The 15,173-nt window shown below is 40.7% G+C and overlaps 1 protein-coding gene across 2 annotated transcripts; it reads left to right on the top strand.

Moving 5' to 3' along the window:
- The first annotated feature begins 4,430 nt into the window (after window positions 1–4,430).
- ZNF330 (zinc finger protein 330) lies at window positions 4,431–14,830 on the top strand. 2 transcript variants are annotated; one of them, XM_052690075.1, is made up of 10 exons: window positions 4,431–4,552; window positions 6,701–6,830; window positions 7,073–7,092; window positions 7,202–7,272; window positions 9,271–9,350; window positions 10,104–10,230; window positions 10,970–11,074; window positions 12,291–12,337; window positions 13,381–13,498; window positions 14,140–14,830. In XM_052690075.1, exons 2-10 carry the CDS (start codon window positions 6,711–6,713, stop codon window positions 14,412–14,414), a joined length of 963 nt encoding a protein of 320 aa, XP_052546035.1. In that variant the 5' UTR covers window positions 4,431–4,552; window positions 6,701–6,710; the 3' UTR covers window positions 14,415–14,830. The 2 variants fall into 2 exon arrangements, with proteins under 2 accessions (XP_052546035.1, XP_052546036.1); XM_052690076.1 differs by lacking the exon at window positions 4,431–4,552 and adding an exon at window positions 4,559–4,688.
- Window positions 14,831–15,173: the final 343 nt, after the last annotated feature.

Below are 15,173 nucleotides of genomic sequence, written 5' to 3'. Positions count from 1 at the left end.
CTCAACTCAGACTGGTGAGCTCATCATTACAAGGCTGAAGCTAGGTGAATTAATCTCATCTCCTGTGACCAATTAGAATATTCACATTTTTCATCCCCTTCTGTTACTTCCATCTGACAAGCATCCAGCACTGCAAGAGAAATTCTTTTTATTAATCTTCCAGTCTGACCTCGATTGTTATTTTTTACTTCCCCCATTCCTTCACACAGGTGCTCCTGTTTATTTCTGTCACCAGGTAACTCCTTCCTGTTCTTCCCTCACAGAGCCTCCCAGTTTCACATATGCAGAAAATGCAACATCACGTGCCACCCTCCTGATGGGATCAGTTGGACAAGAAACAAGATTATTTATGACATTACAATCTCAGCATGGAGAAACTACACTAGTAATAACTTGCCACAAGCCAACAAGTTTGTACTCCAGAACAAATGATTATTGTTTGCTTCTTTTGTTAGAAAAACGAGTAACCAATTCATATTGTGCCATTCCCTCACCCCAATCTTAATTAACCTGTGATAATTAACAAATCATACCACATTGAATGCTTCATAGAAATCCCAGCAGCTCAGCTTTACTGCATGACTTCCACCTTAAAAACAACAACAAAAACCAATGAACTGCAGTGATAAAATGTTGTGCAGTTGTTTGCTGAAGTGATGGAAGCAATGTGAAGATACACAACTTGGCTATCATAGGAAAGATGAATGGATTTTAATAAAGAAGTGACAGCTGAGAGGGCCTCTTGAATTGGGACTCTTCTCATTTAGCAGCAAATTCTCTTGTTGTCTTTTTTCCCCCCTTTTTTTTTTCCTTTTGATACATTTCACACTCAGTCAGACAAAATAATCACTTAGAAAATTTCGTAGGGAATCATTTTGCAGGGCTAAGAGGACTGGAACACTCCAAAAAATCTTTCCAGTTTTAGAATATTCTATTTGGACATGCCGATTCACCAGACATCAATAACAATTCTTGCTAAAGTTCTTCTCCTTGTCTCCCTTTTCTTTATGTAGTGAAATCAGCAAGGATGAAATTATCTTACATCAAACAAAGATTGATATGACTTTTAAGGTCAGTTGCTGCAAGGCCAGGATCTGAAAACAAATTAGATGTGATGTACGATGCTTGAAAGGTCAGTTAGAAAGGTATATGCACCCGTTTTACCATGCAACTCCTCGGGAGGTAAACATATCCAATGCTGCAAGGAGACACTGTAATAAGGAAGATAATTATGGTAATAGCTAGTTAGGTAATAGAGGCTTAATGAGATCAGAACAAGCGTGTTATCTAGAGGAGAAGAAATCACAATGTATTAAAGGGAAAATAAATTATTGCCATTCGGGTCAATATTTATTTCAAATTGATAGCTAATATGCTTTACTGTATATTTAAAGGGACTGACCAGCAGTCAGTATGTAATCCATAGTATTGCTGCACCGCCACACAGCCCCGAAGGTGAACCAAGAAGGGAGAAAGATGGGGAGATGCTGAATGAAATGTAGCTGCAATCTACATATTCTGACTCAGCGGGGTGATGAGGAATGACGCGCTCAGTTCTGAGAGATGCATGCTCTCCTTCCATAGCTTCTCTTACAGAAGTCACTACAAACAGCCCTAAGAGCAAGGGTGACTCCCCTTTCCACACATATCTTTGAAAAAGCAATAGTCTGCAGTATTCTTTCATACTACTTCACTATGTGCGAATTTCCAGACAGCCGTCCAGCCTTCCTAATGGAAATAGCGTAAGCCCTAAAGTAGTTACCGTCACCTAATTTTCCTCTCATTCGCTTGTATTACAGCCCTGCGCCGCTTCCAGCCCTTCTGAAATCAACGCGTTTCGCTGTTCTCGAGCGAAGTGACTTCTGCCATCTAGAGGGTGCTCTGATGAGCGTCATGGAGGAGGAGATAGGGGATCACAGGATTAACAACAGCCATTAAACGCCATTAAAGTTATGAGATTAAACACCAAAATTACAGATTCTAGTGGCAGCACACCTCCTTTTTTCCTCTTTTCATTTGTGCATTTCCTTATGTAAAAATGCACTCGAATGGGAAGATAATTTCTACGGATGTATCTGCAAGTCCTTGCTTTAGCAGCTCCATTCTTTCATGAAAGCAAATTAGCTGCCTAGGATAATTATTCTAAAAGAGATTAAAACCCTCTGTTCATCTTCCCCACCCCCCTCCAATGCTATATCAGTTATTCCCATTGTGGTCTCGCATTCCTGGATGCCTAAAATAAATGGTCACAACCAGAACAAAATATTCAAGATTAGGGGCATTCATTAAGAAAAGTGTGAATGACACTAAAAGCTGGAAGGCCCTGCAAAAGATCACATTTTCTTCTTTGGTTGTTAGTTTGGTTGTTAGTATGTAGCTATAGTTACAGAATGACGAAAAATTACTTCTCATGCCTTCTTAGGAGGAGAAATGTTCAGTGAAGTGATCATCACGAGTTTTTATCTTAAGCAATCATGCATTTTCCTCTGTGCCCCAATAACCTGGTGTGAAGGTAACATCTCAGGGGAAAAGAGCAACAAGCAAAGAAACAGTATCGGAAGACACATCCCTGACTCACTGAAGCTACAAGAGTGGTGCCACTAAATCCCTATATCTCTCTCTCTGCCAAAATCACACACAAAACCAGCAACCACTTTCAGTAAGAAAGGCACGACCAAGCACAAGGTGAAGCAACAAAACCAGCCCACTGGGATGAATGGTCAAAGGACACTAGAAAAAAAAAAAGTGTGCTAAGATAAATGCATATGTCATCCGAAATCTGAGAAGAAAACTCTAGTGAGGTGTTAGACAGTGGCTTTCTTTTATTCCTTATACCATATACTGGGCAACTTGACAAATCAAGTGCACGCCCTCAGAGCTCAAGTTCCACATTTAAACAGTTAAGACATACATATGCAGTACATTGGCATATAAATTCTTTTTTTTTCTCTTTTTTTCTAAGAATCCACCTCTGGTGGTCTTTGACTGCTTAATTTCTCCCCATTTTTCCACCAAACCTATCCCTATTGCTAAACCAGCCTATATCAAAATATATAACATACTCCTCTCATCCTAGGCAAAAGACCATGAATTATATTGCATTGTAAGTGCTCTGAGAGCCTTCCACTCATCTTCATTTAAATAACTATCTGATGAACTTCATCTAATGATTTCCAAGAAGGGATTTCTAGGCAAAATGCTCCAAGGACTTATAGTATCAAAAAGAATCAAAGACAGCCTTGCAACCTTTGTTTCTACTTCTGCCACGTGCCACTTACGATGAGGAGTTAAGTGAATTAAGAAAATACACAGCATATTTTAGAAGCATATTTCTAGAAATACAGCTGTTGAATTGTTGCATTATGTGGTTGGTTCTTGCTTGCAAAACTGCAATAGCTTTTAGATGTTGCAAATAGTTACTAATTATAAACTAGAAAGTGTGTTGTAAGGCTATTCTGTTTTGACAAGAGACCTTCAGCAAAAGAAACACAACAATGAAATGAGCCCAGCAGGCTTATGAAATATCAAAAGCACCAAAGGGCCTTCACACAAGGCTGAACTGTCTCACTCCAGCAGTAGGTTGGGATGCAACACTAGACATCGAGATACTTGTCCCTATATTCTGTATCGTAGAATGGTCGGGGTCGGAAGGGACCCTGAGGATCATCAAGTTCCAACCCCCAGCCACAGGCAGGGCCACCAACCTCCAGATCTGTACTAGACCAGGTTGCCCAGGGCTCCATCCAACCTGGCCTTGAACACCTCTAGGGATGGAGCGTCCACAGCCTCTCAGGGCAGCCTGTTCCAGCCCCTTATCTTCCAAAACCTCGCTATATATCATTAAAAGACAGCTTGCCAAACTTACCTTTATCCAGGGATGAGCAGATGTTCAGAGATGACGGCCAAGTGCCGAGTGAGCAAATGTTATGATTTTGGTGCCTATGGATTACTTATAACAGCCATTCTCTTACTGAGCGCGGGCCAGTGAAGAAAGTGCATCCAGAGGGCGATGGAGGAAGACAATTGGATGAAGTAAGAGGCTGTTGGACTGCAAATTGGACTGTTATGGTGCTAGAAGGATGCTAGACCGCAGAGGAGACCGTGGAATAGAAGTTACAGGAATGCATATGTTAATTATCTCGTGGATAAATGATGAACGTGTTCTGTGTGGAAATACAACGCAGTCTGAATCATATCCCCTTTGGAAATATCAGTGGAAATATCCCCAGCGCTTCCCGGCGCTGCTAATAAACAACACCTGACTTAACAGCAACAGAACTTTGCTGTCGAGTTGCTACGTATCAATTTCTTCGATTCGTAACCAAAGTCTCATTTACGCACAGAAAAAGCGGGCAGCAAATCCCTGCAGCCAGTGAGGGAGGGAGGCGAGCAGCGCGCCACTGCCTTCGGGACGGAACCTTCCCGCCTCGCCGCGCGGGACCGTGCGCGCAGCGCACCGCTTCCGGCTTCCGCGCCGCCGTCGGAGCGAGGAGCGCGAGGCGGCGCTGGGCTCGGCGAGGCGGCGGGAGGCGGCGGCGGGCCGGCGCGGAAGGTGAACGCCGTGAATGCCGTGCGCCTCGCGTTTGGGGGCCTCGGGTGGAACAGCTGGAAAACGAACAGACTTGTGTACTTGGTTTAGAGTAGAAAGCCGCGCGCGGAGAAAAGCTCTGATGCAGAAGTGCGGAGAGGTCAGGAGCTCGGCAGGATCGTACCTCCTTGGGCTGGGGAAGGGAAGCAGGCACGGACCTGCCACGTCCTGTAGGTGCAAAGGAGCAGGGTAGCAGTGTGGCTGTCACTGCCAACGTACAGATACTGTTAGCTTCTGTTGTTAAGTCAGCATTTGAGCAGTTTGAAAATTAACGCGCAGTCTCACTTTGTGCTTCCAGTGTCAGAAATGTCACGCTTCAGAATCATGACACTGGCCAGCAGGCAGCTTAGCAAGACAGCTTGGACTGCATAATGAGACACTTCAGCGTGGTGCAGAATGCTGCAGAGCGAGCAAGCTGATTTATGCATGCCATCAAAATCAAATTGTAATATCTGGTCAGGACAGTATGTTTGTTTGTTCGGGAAAGCTAAGGCCTTTTGAAAAGGGATGCTAATTCTTCTTTTAAGTTCAAGCTGCTACAGTTCACTGTCTATTGATGCTGCAGCTGTCCTTGCAGCTACCACCATGCATGCCTATGCATCAACTTGATGTTAGGGATGAAGCTGGGAAGAGCAGGAATTGTGGCTCTGTTGTGCAACACAAGATGTGTTGGGGCATCTTGCTAGAGAAGCCAGGTTTTCAAAACACAGCCGCTATACTGAAGTATCAGACGTGGAGCTAAACACTTAGGATGGCTGAATTTTCACATCACCTGTAAGCATGGTGGTTTGGTAGCTACAGCACAAAGAAATGCATCTGCTGTAGACTTGGGAGCGCCTTTTACAAACAGGTTTAATCAGGCAGTGCTGCTTTTGTCTTTGCATGTTTGTATGTCAGTGGAGAGGTCCTTGCCTCTTCCTGAGCTGCTTTATTTCAATGCTTGCTAAGCAGATAACCCTGCTGCCCCTTTCATTGCCTTGCCCTATCAGCTGTACACATCTTGACTTTGGGGGAACATTTGTTTTCATTTGATTCACATTTTTGAGTTTACTCTGTACCTGGTTTAGAGTGTGACACCAACAACAGTTACATCAGCAGAAGTGATGGTGAAGATTGAGGCTGAGGAAGGATGCCTGAGTGCCAGCATCAACAAGACAAATTCTAATGTCAGACTACACATGTAATCTCTCAATCGTCCATTTCATGAAGTCAGGATAATAATGGATAATTCTTATCATTATAATGATAATGATAAATATCATTACCAGAATCACAGAATCGTAGGGGTTGGAAGGGACCTCCAGAGATCATCGAGTCCAACCCCCCTGCCAAAGCAGGTTCCCTACAGCAGGTCGCACAGGTAGGCATCCAGGCAGGTCTAGAACATCTCCAGAGAAGGAGACTCCACCACCTCCCTGGGCAGCCTGTTCCAGTGCTCCGTCACCTCACTGTAAGAAGTTCTTGCACACATGATAATAATCAAATTAGCATAAACTCTTCTTGAGAATCAGTGACATCTTTAGAGAAATGCTCATCTCTTCATTATTACTAGTGTGCTAGAACGAGAAATTAGTGGCTGAGACATCCCGTTGTCATTGCTCTTAAAACTAGAATAGTAACATATTGCTTTCTAAGCTTTCACAGTGTGTGCCCTTTGCATTTTTGCAGCAAGCCATGACTCACTAACCTGAAGAATGTTTTTTAGTTCAAATAGAGAGCTTGAGAAGAGAAGTGAAAATGAGCTGAGAATTGTTGTTATCAAACAGGCAACAAGGCAGTCTAAAAGGAGAGGACCATGACAAAAAGTCCTACAAAACACATTATTTCAAAGGCAAAACACTTCAAAGACAGTTAAACACTGAGTCTGGGAAAGCAAAATCCTTTCCAGATTACAGAATCACAAGATAGGTCATCACAGGATTCTTCATAGGAGACAGGAGCCTTTTTCTACATTTGAAAATCTTTCAGGGAAAAAAATGAATGGAAATGAAGCATTCAACAGATGGGAACTCCAAGATCCGGTTTTAGTGCTGGCTATGTCATGTGTGTCCCTGCACTTACATGTGTAGTTTTATTGCATGCATTCATTACATACCTTTTTCTGTCCCACAGACAGTGAAAAATGCCTAAAAAGAAGACTGGTGCTCGTAAGAAAGCTGAGAACCGTCGAGAACGTGAGAAGCAGATAAGGGCTTCAAGAGCCAACATAGATTTAGCCAAACATCCTTGTAATGCCTCAATGGTAAAATAAACTAAAATATTTTGCATTACAGTACTTGATTTTAAATTATGGAAGACGAGTGATAGTACATCAACTATGTATAGTACCACTAGAACAGTAGTCTTTACATTTAAGATTACAGTTGTATCAGAGGCAGTAGTACTTGCATGAAAAATTTGGTTCCTAATCAGAACTCAGTTCTGAGTTTTATGTGTTCTACGTAGAATAAAAATAATTACCAGTATTTTATCTCTTTTCTTTAGGAATGTGACAAGTGCCAAAGGTGAGCATTTTTCTCCTTCTAAAGGCTAGCAGTTTAACATTAGTTAGTTTCAAACATTTTGCAGGTCTTGTTTTAACATTTTATTTTCCCCCCCCCTCCATGTGCCTAGACGACAGAAGAACAGAGCTTTTTGCTACTTCTGCAACTCTGTTCAAAAATTACCCATTTGTGCACAGTGTGGTAAGTGGAAATAACGAAGGCTATTCTCTGTTTCTTTTGTGTCTTTAAACCCTCTGCAGTTAAGGTTCCTTTGTCATGAAATACTTTTCCAATTTTTAGGGCAGGTTCTTTTAAATCTGTTTTGAATATCCTCCTTAAGAGAATGTTCTTGCTCAATCACACAAACTAATGAACATACCTATGACCCTCCAGGGTTTGCAAGTCTGGGCCATAGGTTTGTTTTCAGTATTTGATATTTAGAATAATTTTACTTATTGCCTATTGGGACTGAGAACATGACTGTTTCCCTAGATTTATGTGGAGGTGCTGTTTCCTAGTGACAACAAAGCTTATAAAGAGCTGACTGCCCAAAGGACACAATAAATACTGCATTTTGGGGATGATATAATTGCTGATTGCTTTAGTATCGATTAAAGCAACATAGTTTTGTAACATAATAAGCTGCTGGTGTCAAGAGGGCTGATGCTTGGAAATCAGATGAGAAGGACACTTAATGATATAACTGGGTTCTGAATCAGGCTATAACACCCATTTATGCAACTTGCTTGAAAGTGAGGTTAATAATAATTTTGTACTTTAAAGTCTTTTGTTTTGTTTTACTGTTTCAACATATCATCACAGATTTTCCATTTTTCATTAAGCAATTTGGCCATTCTGTAGTCTGACACTCAGAGCTGCTGACACCTGCAGCTTGCATTGCTTTTGTTGGGACCTGCAGTACTGAGCAGTTTTGGAAGCCAGGCTGACTGTGTGCAGTGGCACTGCGTCATCCTTCATAGGTCTTCCTTCTGTCATTGTGCTGTGAAGTACTAAAAACATTTAATCTGTTTTACAGTCCAAAGTTGACTCCTTGTGCTCAATTTATCTTAATCTGCAGTATGTTTCTGAAAGAAAAGCATTCCTAATCACCACAAAATGATGCTGAGTCCCCTAAGGTTTGCCAAGACAAAGACCATTAGAACTCTTTGGTGCTTAATCAAGTGTAGGTGACAGGCCCCATAAACCAATGTCATCTTTCCCTGCAGGATGGGAGCGCAGTGGCTGCATCGCTGTGCTCCAGAGCCAGTAATATCCCCGCCACATTACACTGCCCAGCTCAGACCACCAGCGGTCACTCCTCAGTGCCATTGGGTATCTGAATATATCAAAACCCTCCTGCTGATGGTGCATACTGGCATTCAGTTGCATTTGCAGAACAGAGTTTAGTTTTATGAACTCTTGAATGGGTTTGCAGGGAACATCGCCCCTAAGGAGGCAATAATTGAGACACCAAAGGGATCTGTGGTGGGTCAGCATAAACCAGTGATAAAATCCCAGTGCAATGACCTAGGCTAGCTACAAGTATTTTTGCTTACATATCTACATACCAAGTAAGCATCTTCCTGGTAAAGCTACCTACTTTAGGGGAAAGCTAGTTGCTTGCCTGTGTCAGAGCAGACTTCGAAGTGCAGACTGTGGCTTTTACTCCTGTACAAGCCCTGCATTTAAAGAGAATTATTTTGCCATCTCTAATTTGTTTTGAAAAACAAACAGAACACATTACAAGCTTAATCATCTAAGTATGTAAGTAATTAAATCATCAAGTACGTGTCTTTTTTTTCAGAGGTCCTCAGCCATGCTACTTTTGCGGTGGGACTAGCAGCAGTGTTAAATACAACTTTGAGATGTTGTTCCTTGACTTACATCTTAATTACCTTGTTTTGACATTTGAAATCCTCGTCAATCTATTTAGACTGCTTCAAACTAGACTGCTTCAAACTATACAGCAAGACAACTCACTACCTCAATCTCAGCACTTGTGCTGAAAACAGACTATAATCCATTTGATCTAAGAAAAATACGGGGGAGGTTAACAAGTTGCAAACATTTGTTTGCATTATTTTTTAGCCAGGTATATGACTAAGTACATGTTTGCTTCAATCTCTGTTTTTATATGAGCACTTACAAAAGTTTCTATATGTTTTCTTTCTGGTTGCTTGTTACTTTTCTTTTGTTCAGGAAAAACCAAATGCATGATGAAGTCATCAGATTGTGTCATAAAGCACGCTGGTGTGTACAGTACTGGACTGGCAATGGTGGTATGTATACAAAATGACAGCTTTTCTAAGTACGACATTCTTCTGTGCCCATCTTTCTCAACCAAGGGAAAACAGGTTTACACAGCGATAGCACACAGTACACTAAGGCTTTTCTCTCCTCATCCCATTACATTACTGAAAATTTCAATTCTTCCTTTTTGGATTGAGTTCCTGCAAACCCTGGCTGGTAGTTTGTTGCCTAGGGCTGAGGAGGCTTCTTAAATGCTATAATTACGTAGTTGATCTTCTGATCTTGCACTTTCACTAAAATGAAAATGCATTAGTTATATTTCTTAGGAGTTATTTGGTCTTTGCTGTCTGTGGCCCTGATGCTCTAATATAACATGGTTTAACATCTGAATGAGTATTTCAGCTGTGAGAATTTATAGCCTTTTTTCTTCAAATTGCATTTTTGCCAGAAAATGACTATCATTTATAAAGTTCAGGCTTTAGCTAGAAGACAACTTCCATGCATAAAATTTAAGATACAAATTTTAAAAGGTAAAAACAGAAAAGGAGGGGAAGTGGTTATTTTACATTTTCTTTAATCCTGCAAAAATGAGTATTGAATTTTAAAAATAAATAACAAAAGAATCCTGCAATGGCTTGATTGGATACTGATTGTTTTGTACTGTCTTGTTCACCTGGAATAAACCCACTGAGAGAAAGGATGGAGAGGTGCATTCAGGGTTTTGAAATACGTCTCTCTGGACACTGTATGAGTCCCAAGATGCCATCTTTCTGTAATTGCAGGGGGCAATCTGTGATTTCTGTGAAGCTTGGGTGTGCCACGGGAGGAAGTGTCTCAGCACACATGCATGCATCTGCCCTCTTGCAGATGCAGAATGCATCGAGTGTGAAAGAAGCGTCTGGGATCACGGTAGGTTGCTCACAGTTAATGAAAAAAATCTGAATTGTGCTTTTCCTCTCATGTTTTATAAGTTATTGTACCTGTATGCTTAGCATAACATTTTCTATCTTCAAGATTAGTATGTTTGGTCAAAGCAAGACTTTCTCCCCATTTTAATAACAGATCTTATGAAGTGGGGAATGTAAATGTGCCCAAGAACACGTGCTGCTTAACTCAGGGACGTACATATCATTAATTGTCCCATCAGCCAAATGCTTCACATAATTAAGTACCACATCTGATGGTCAGCATGCAATTTTCTGCCATTCTCACCCCTTTCATCTGCACTAGTTCGGGTATTTGGGTCCCCATTGCCTGGCAAACCATACTGATCACCATTTGTGGAATCCTTTCGATACAATTTCAGCATGCATCAGAAGTGAAGGGGTGAGAAGGAACAGCACTGGATGAGGGAAGATCTGATACAACTTAAACAACACTAAAATGCCATAGTCAAATTGAAAAAAACCTGCTAGTAGTACTTGTTCTATATTTATGCTATCTTGTCTTGTAGGAAACGTGGTATTTTTCAGAGTAATAGCAGATGCTAGTGTCCAATTTAGAACTTTCTCTTAGAGAGTTAGACAGAGGGCAGAACTGGTCTTCAATTAAAAAAAAAACAACAACACGTAACTGCCTAAATTGTTTGTGGAGCAGAACTTGGTGCCTATGCCTGTTACTGGTTATTTTGCTTTGGTGCATCTTCCAGGAGGCAGAATGTTTGCCTGCTCTTTTTGCCACAATTTCCTCTGTGAAGATGATCAGTTTGAACATCAAGCCAGCTGCCAAGTTTTGGAAGCAGAGACATTTAAATGTAAGTTAGCTGTTTGTAGTCTCTTAAAAACAAGGCAGACTCAGATTGCTTCCTCTGTGTTCTGGAATACTCTGCAAGGCCTTTTCCAGGTAGGTGATGCCTTTTGCCACTGCTGGAGAAAAGCGCCTACAATCCTGGTATAGAGCCAGAATTAAAAACCTGAACTTCAGTAGAATACATGAACTTTTAACTGTGGCCATACATTTGTAATCTAAATCCCATTCTAGCTGTGAAAAAAAGCTCAACTACTTTCCTACGTCAAGAAGGTTTTGTTAAAGCACAGATGCTCTAGAAATGTTTAAATATACATGCATTAGCGTTTTCCAATTGTGTCTTGAAACACAGAGTGCTGATTCCCACTGCTGTCCTGTTCACGTGGAGAACTCACAATACTAAATATTTCATATACAAAGGATTCATTATCTTAAGTGAAAGTCAAGATGGAGAAAGTACTTGCACGGAGATTTAAGACAAAATAGCGCTTTTGAAGAGTAACTGTTCACTGTGACTTCATGCTGCTACCAATCCCTGTGTGGATGGCTTCAATGTGCTCCCTCTAGTGGAGTAAAGAAATCAGTTTGAGGCTTCAAGACAGGTTAGGTTTTGAAAGCACTGATTCTGCTGCTCCTTACAGATCACGTGCCAGCTGCAATTCTTTCATATGGAAACCTATCTGTACTAATTTATATGCAATAAAATCCATTACTTGAGGATGAGATGGAATATATGAAACACCTATGTTTGGGGTTTGTAAGCTCAATGTGTCCTCAAATCTTACTTGAATGAGATAAAATCTGCTGTGGCATTGTTGAAATGGCTTCGTAAATGCTAGTGCTCCTTCTTCTGACATTGAGGGATGAGAAAAAGAAGGAAAATCCCTTTGTACCAACCTGATTCTGGAACTTCTGTTATCTAATATTGTAAAAATCAAGAAACAACTACACTTTCTCCCTTTTTCAACTTACAGTTTTTGTGTCCAATTGCTTTACTACAGGAAGACTTGAATTCAAAAAACCTAGTCAGATAGAGTTGAAAATACATATACTGGATGGTAAAATGAACGATTCAGGTTTCCAAGAGGTATTAAAAATAAATACCTTGAATTTTTATATTATTACATCCTTCTTTCTAAAAGGTGTTTAAAAAAAAAAAAAAAAAATCACAGATCTACAGTTTGCAAGTGATGAGTTTTACATATTTTTTTTCCCACCAACAGGTGTTTCCTGTAACAGGCTTGGGCAGCATTCGTGCCTGCGTTGTAAGGTAAAGATGACTTCAAGTAGCAACAGTTTTAGACTTGTTCTCCTCAGCCTTCAGGGATGGTACCACAGTCATGTCTTCCTCTGCATGATTTTAAAAAAACATGATACTTTTGATATTCATTTCTGAAGCTTGGGGGTAGATTTACGCAGGTCAAAAGGGCTGTTACTACAAGCCAGTTGTGCACCCTCATGCCAGGTGAAGTCATTTGTTATTTGTCTGGCTCTGTGTTTAAATCGGGGCTGTACCATATTAGGACTTTTTCAAATCCAAGTCTTTGGAATGTGTTTTGATCTAGCATAAAGGCAATGCAATTCAATTCTTTCAAACAGTCAAGCGATGATCCAGCCAGAAAACACGTCAACATGGTTAAAAAAATTACCTCCAATTTTACACATGCACAGACTAATTTGTTAAAAACCAGACTTTTGTTTTTACACAGTCAGAAATCATGTTGCATAAGATGTTCCACCTGATTCACCATCAGCATTGCCCAGATTTCCCCAGGTGCTGGTTTGTTGCCTGCTCTTGTTTTTCTTGCCCTCCATTTTTTTTTCCCCCTTCGTTCTCCATCACAGCAATTTTATCTTTCAAATTATTCATTTCTCCATGTGTCTTCACCAGCATCCTAGTGCTCAAGACATGAGATTCCAGTCTCTAATTCTTGCCTTCAGGTCACTGCATAGTTACATTCTGACATACACCTCCAATTGTATGTTATTTAAGCTTGCCAAGTTAAACCAAAGTTTGCCAGACCCCTTGTGGGCAGCACTGTAATCCAGTCCTTGAACATGTTACTTTTTCTATCTGTTTATCAGCACCTATATGCAGTCTTCTGAGATAACCCTGAAACTACATTTAACACGATAGTTCAACTTTGTAGATGGCGTGCAGATTTCCCGTTCCGCTGCAGATAAGAGCTCGATAAAGTTAATCCCATCCAGAAAATCCTGCTGCTGTTGGACACATTTTCACTGGCTTCTTGCTGACCTGTGTGCTTCTGTGATTAAAATATGTAGCCTTTTCATAGTCTTTTCACCCTGCAGGCTTGTTTTTGTGATGATCATGTGCGAAGTAAAGTTTTTAAGCAGGAAAAGGGAAAAGAACCTCCTTGCCCTAAGTGTGGCCATGAAACTCAGCAGACGAAGGATCTGAGCATGTCAAGTAAGCCTGCTTTCCTACCTAACAAACTGTACAGGCACCACCAGTGATTTTTTCTCTGTATGGGAACAATGAAAGAACATAGTTATCTTCATCTGTTTTACAAAGCTTTGATGCATCTCTTCTTGGGGAAACATTGTGTTTCATAGTTCTAGAAGCGAGCATCAGGATCTGTTAATCATTAATGGATTTTGACACAGTCAAAGCTTTAGTTTGAGATTTCAGTCGTGGAAGAATTACATTCCTCGCTTAGACCTTTATTTCATCTACCAAAAAATGGCTGATGAATACATAAGTGTCTTTTGGTGACATACATTGAATCTACCTCTTAACTGCACTTTAATAAATCAGAATATTTGCCATGTCTGCAGAGCACATCCAATTACAACTTTTCTTGGCTAGAGTACTGAAAGCATCCTAAAACCTTTATCATACTCTGGAAACAGTTATTGATTGTGCAAACATGGCTGCACAGGAAGAGACTGCTTGTAGTGGAAAGGTTTTGTTGGAGCACAGATTTAATCTGAAAATGTCAGATTTAGAAAAAGGTTGAGTAGTGAACAAAGATGGAAAAGAAATGTCAGATATCTGCTCACATTGCTGTTGACGGGTGAGAGCATGATGGTTTTTCTCTCTGCCTACAGCGCGCTCCTTGAAGTTTGGCCGCCAGACTGGAGGTGAAGATGCAGATGGAGCTTCTGGTTATGATGCCTACTGGAAGAACCTCTCCTCCAGCAAGGCTGGAGATGCAGGTGATCGTGATGATGAATACAACGAATATGAAGCAGAAGATGACGATGAAGATGATGATGGAGGAGGGAAGGATTCTGATACAGAGACCACAGATGTATTTGGCAATTTGAGTTTAGGGAGGACTTATGCTAGTGGGTATGCACATTATGAAGAACCTGAAGATTAATTTGAGTATGCTAGTGAGCTAGAGCCTTTGGAGAGGTTGCACCGAGCAGATGCATCATTGCTGAGTTGTATACATGCCAGTAGGATAATTCTATCAGGTACTTAACATATCAGAGGTTGACCATAAAGTCTGGGACATCTATAGTAACTGTAGGTGAGATTTGTTGATATAAACCATTATTGGGTTTTGAACTTGGGGGAGAAAATGTTGGGGGAATATTTTTATTCCCCTGACCACCTGAAGTGTTGTCTTTCAGTTACTGAGTGTAACGGTTTAACGCCTTGTTTCCATTTATGCATCAGAAATTAAGTTATTTTTACAGTACTTGTTAACTAACTTCGTAAAATCCGTGTATTGTTGGGCTGCAGACTGCATTTTTGGGGGCCAGCGCAATAAAAGTCAACTGCATTCTCAAATGAGTTGTCTCTAAATACTGATGTCTCTAAATAGTTGGAAAGCAGGTTGTAACAAAGTGTAAGCTGAAATTTAAAGTAACTTTGTAGTTTATGTAGGTAAGGCAAATCAGTGTGCTTCTCTAGTTACTTGAACATTATCTTTCTGGTAGTTTTTAGTACAAGAAAGAAATCAATGGGGTTAATTTGAAATCATTACAAGCGCTCCCCAGATAATCAAAAGTTTTTCTGCAACACGAGTGTTGGTGCCACTGAAGTCTGCACAATTTCTCATTAGATGAAAAGGAGACTGCTTTATTCTGTGCGTAGCATTCAGCTCACTTTCTTGCACATAGTATGAAAGAAA

This window comes from Tympanuchus pallidicinctus, unplaced genomic scaffold (genome assembly GCF_026119805.1).
Source record: "Tympanuchus pallidicinctus isolate F22 unplaced genomic scaffold, pur_lepc_1.0 scaffold26, whole genome shotgun sequence".
Taxonomy (NCBI): domain Eukaryota; kingdom Metazoa; phylum Chordata; class Aves; order Galliformes; family Phasianidae; genus Tympanuchus; species Tympanuchus pallidicinctus.
Note: the sequence above shows the minus strand (reverse complement) of the source record. Positions and strands in the feature narration are given on the sequence as shown.

What these genes read in the sequence shown, in the direction of transcription:
- ZNF330 (XM_052690075.1), top strand. Translation starts at nt 6,711, where the DNA reads ATGCCTAAAAAGAAGACTGGTGCTCGTAAGAAAGCTGAGAACCGTCGA. An exon ending in ATTCGTGCCTGCGTTGTAAG is followed by an intron (nt 12,338 to 13,380) that starts GTAAAGATGACT and finishes TTCACCCTGCAG; the next exon opens with GCTTGTTTTTGTGATGATCA. An exon ending in GAAGGATCTGAGCATGTCAA is followed by an intron (nt 13,499 to 14,139) that starts GTAAGCCTGCTT and finishes CTCTGCCTACAG; the next exon opens with CGCGCTCCTTGAAGTTTGGC.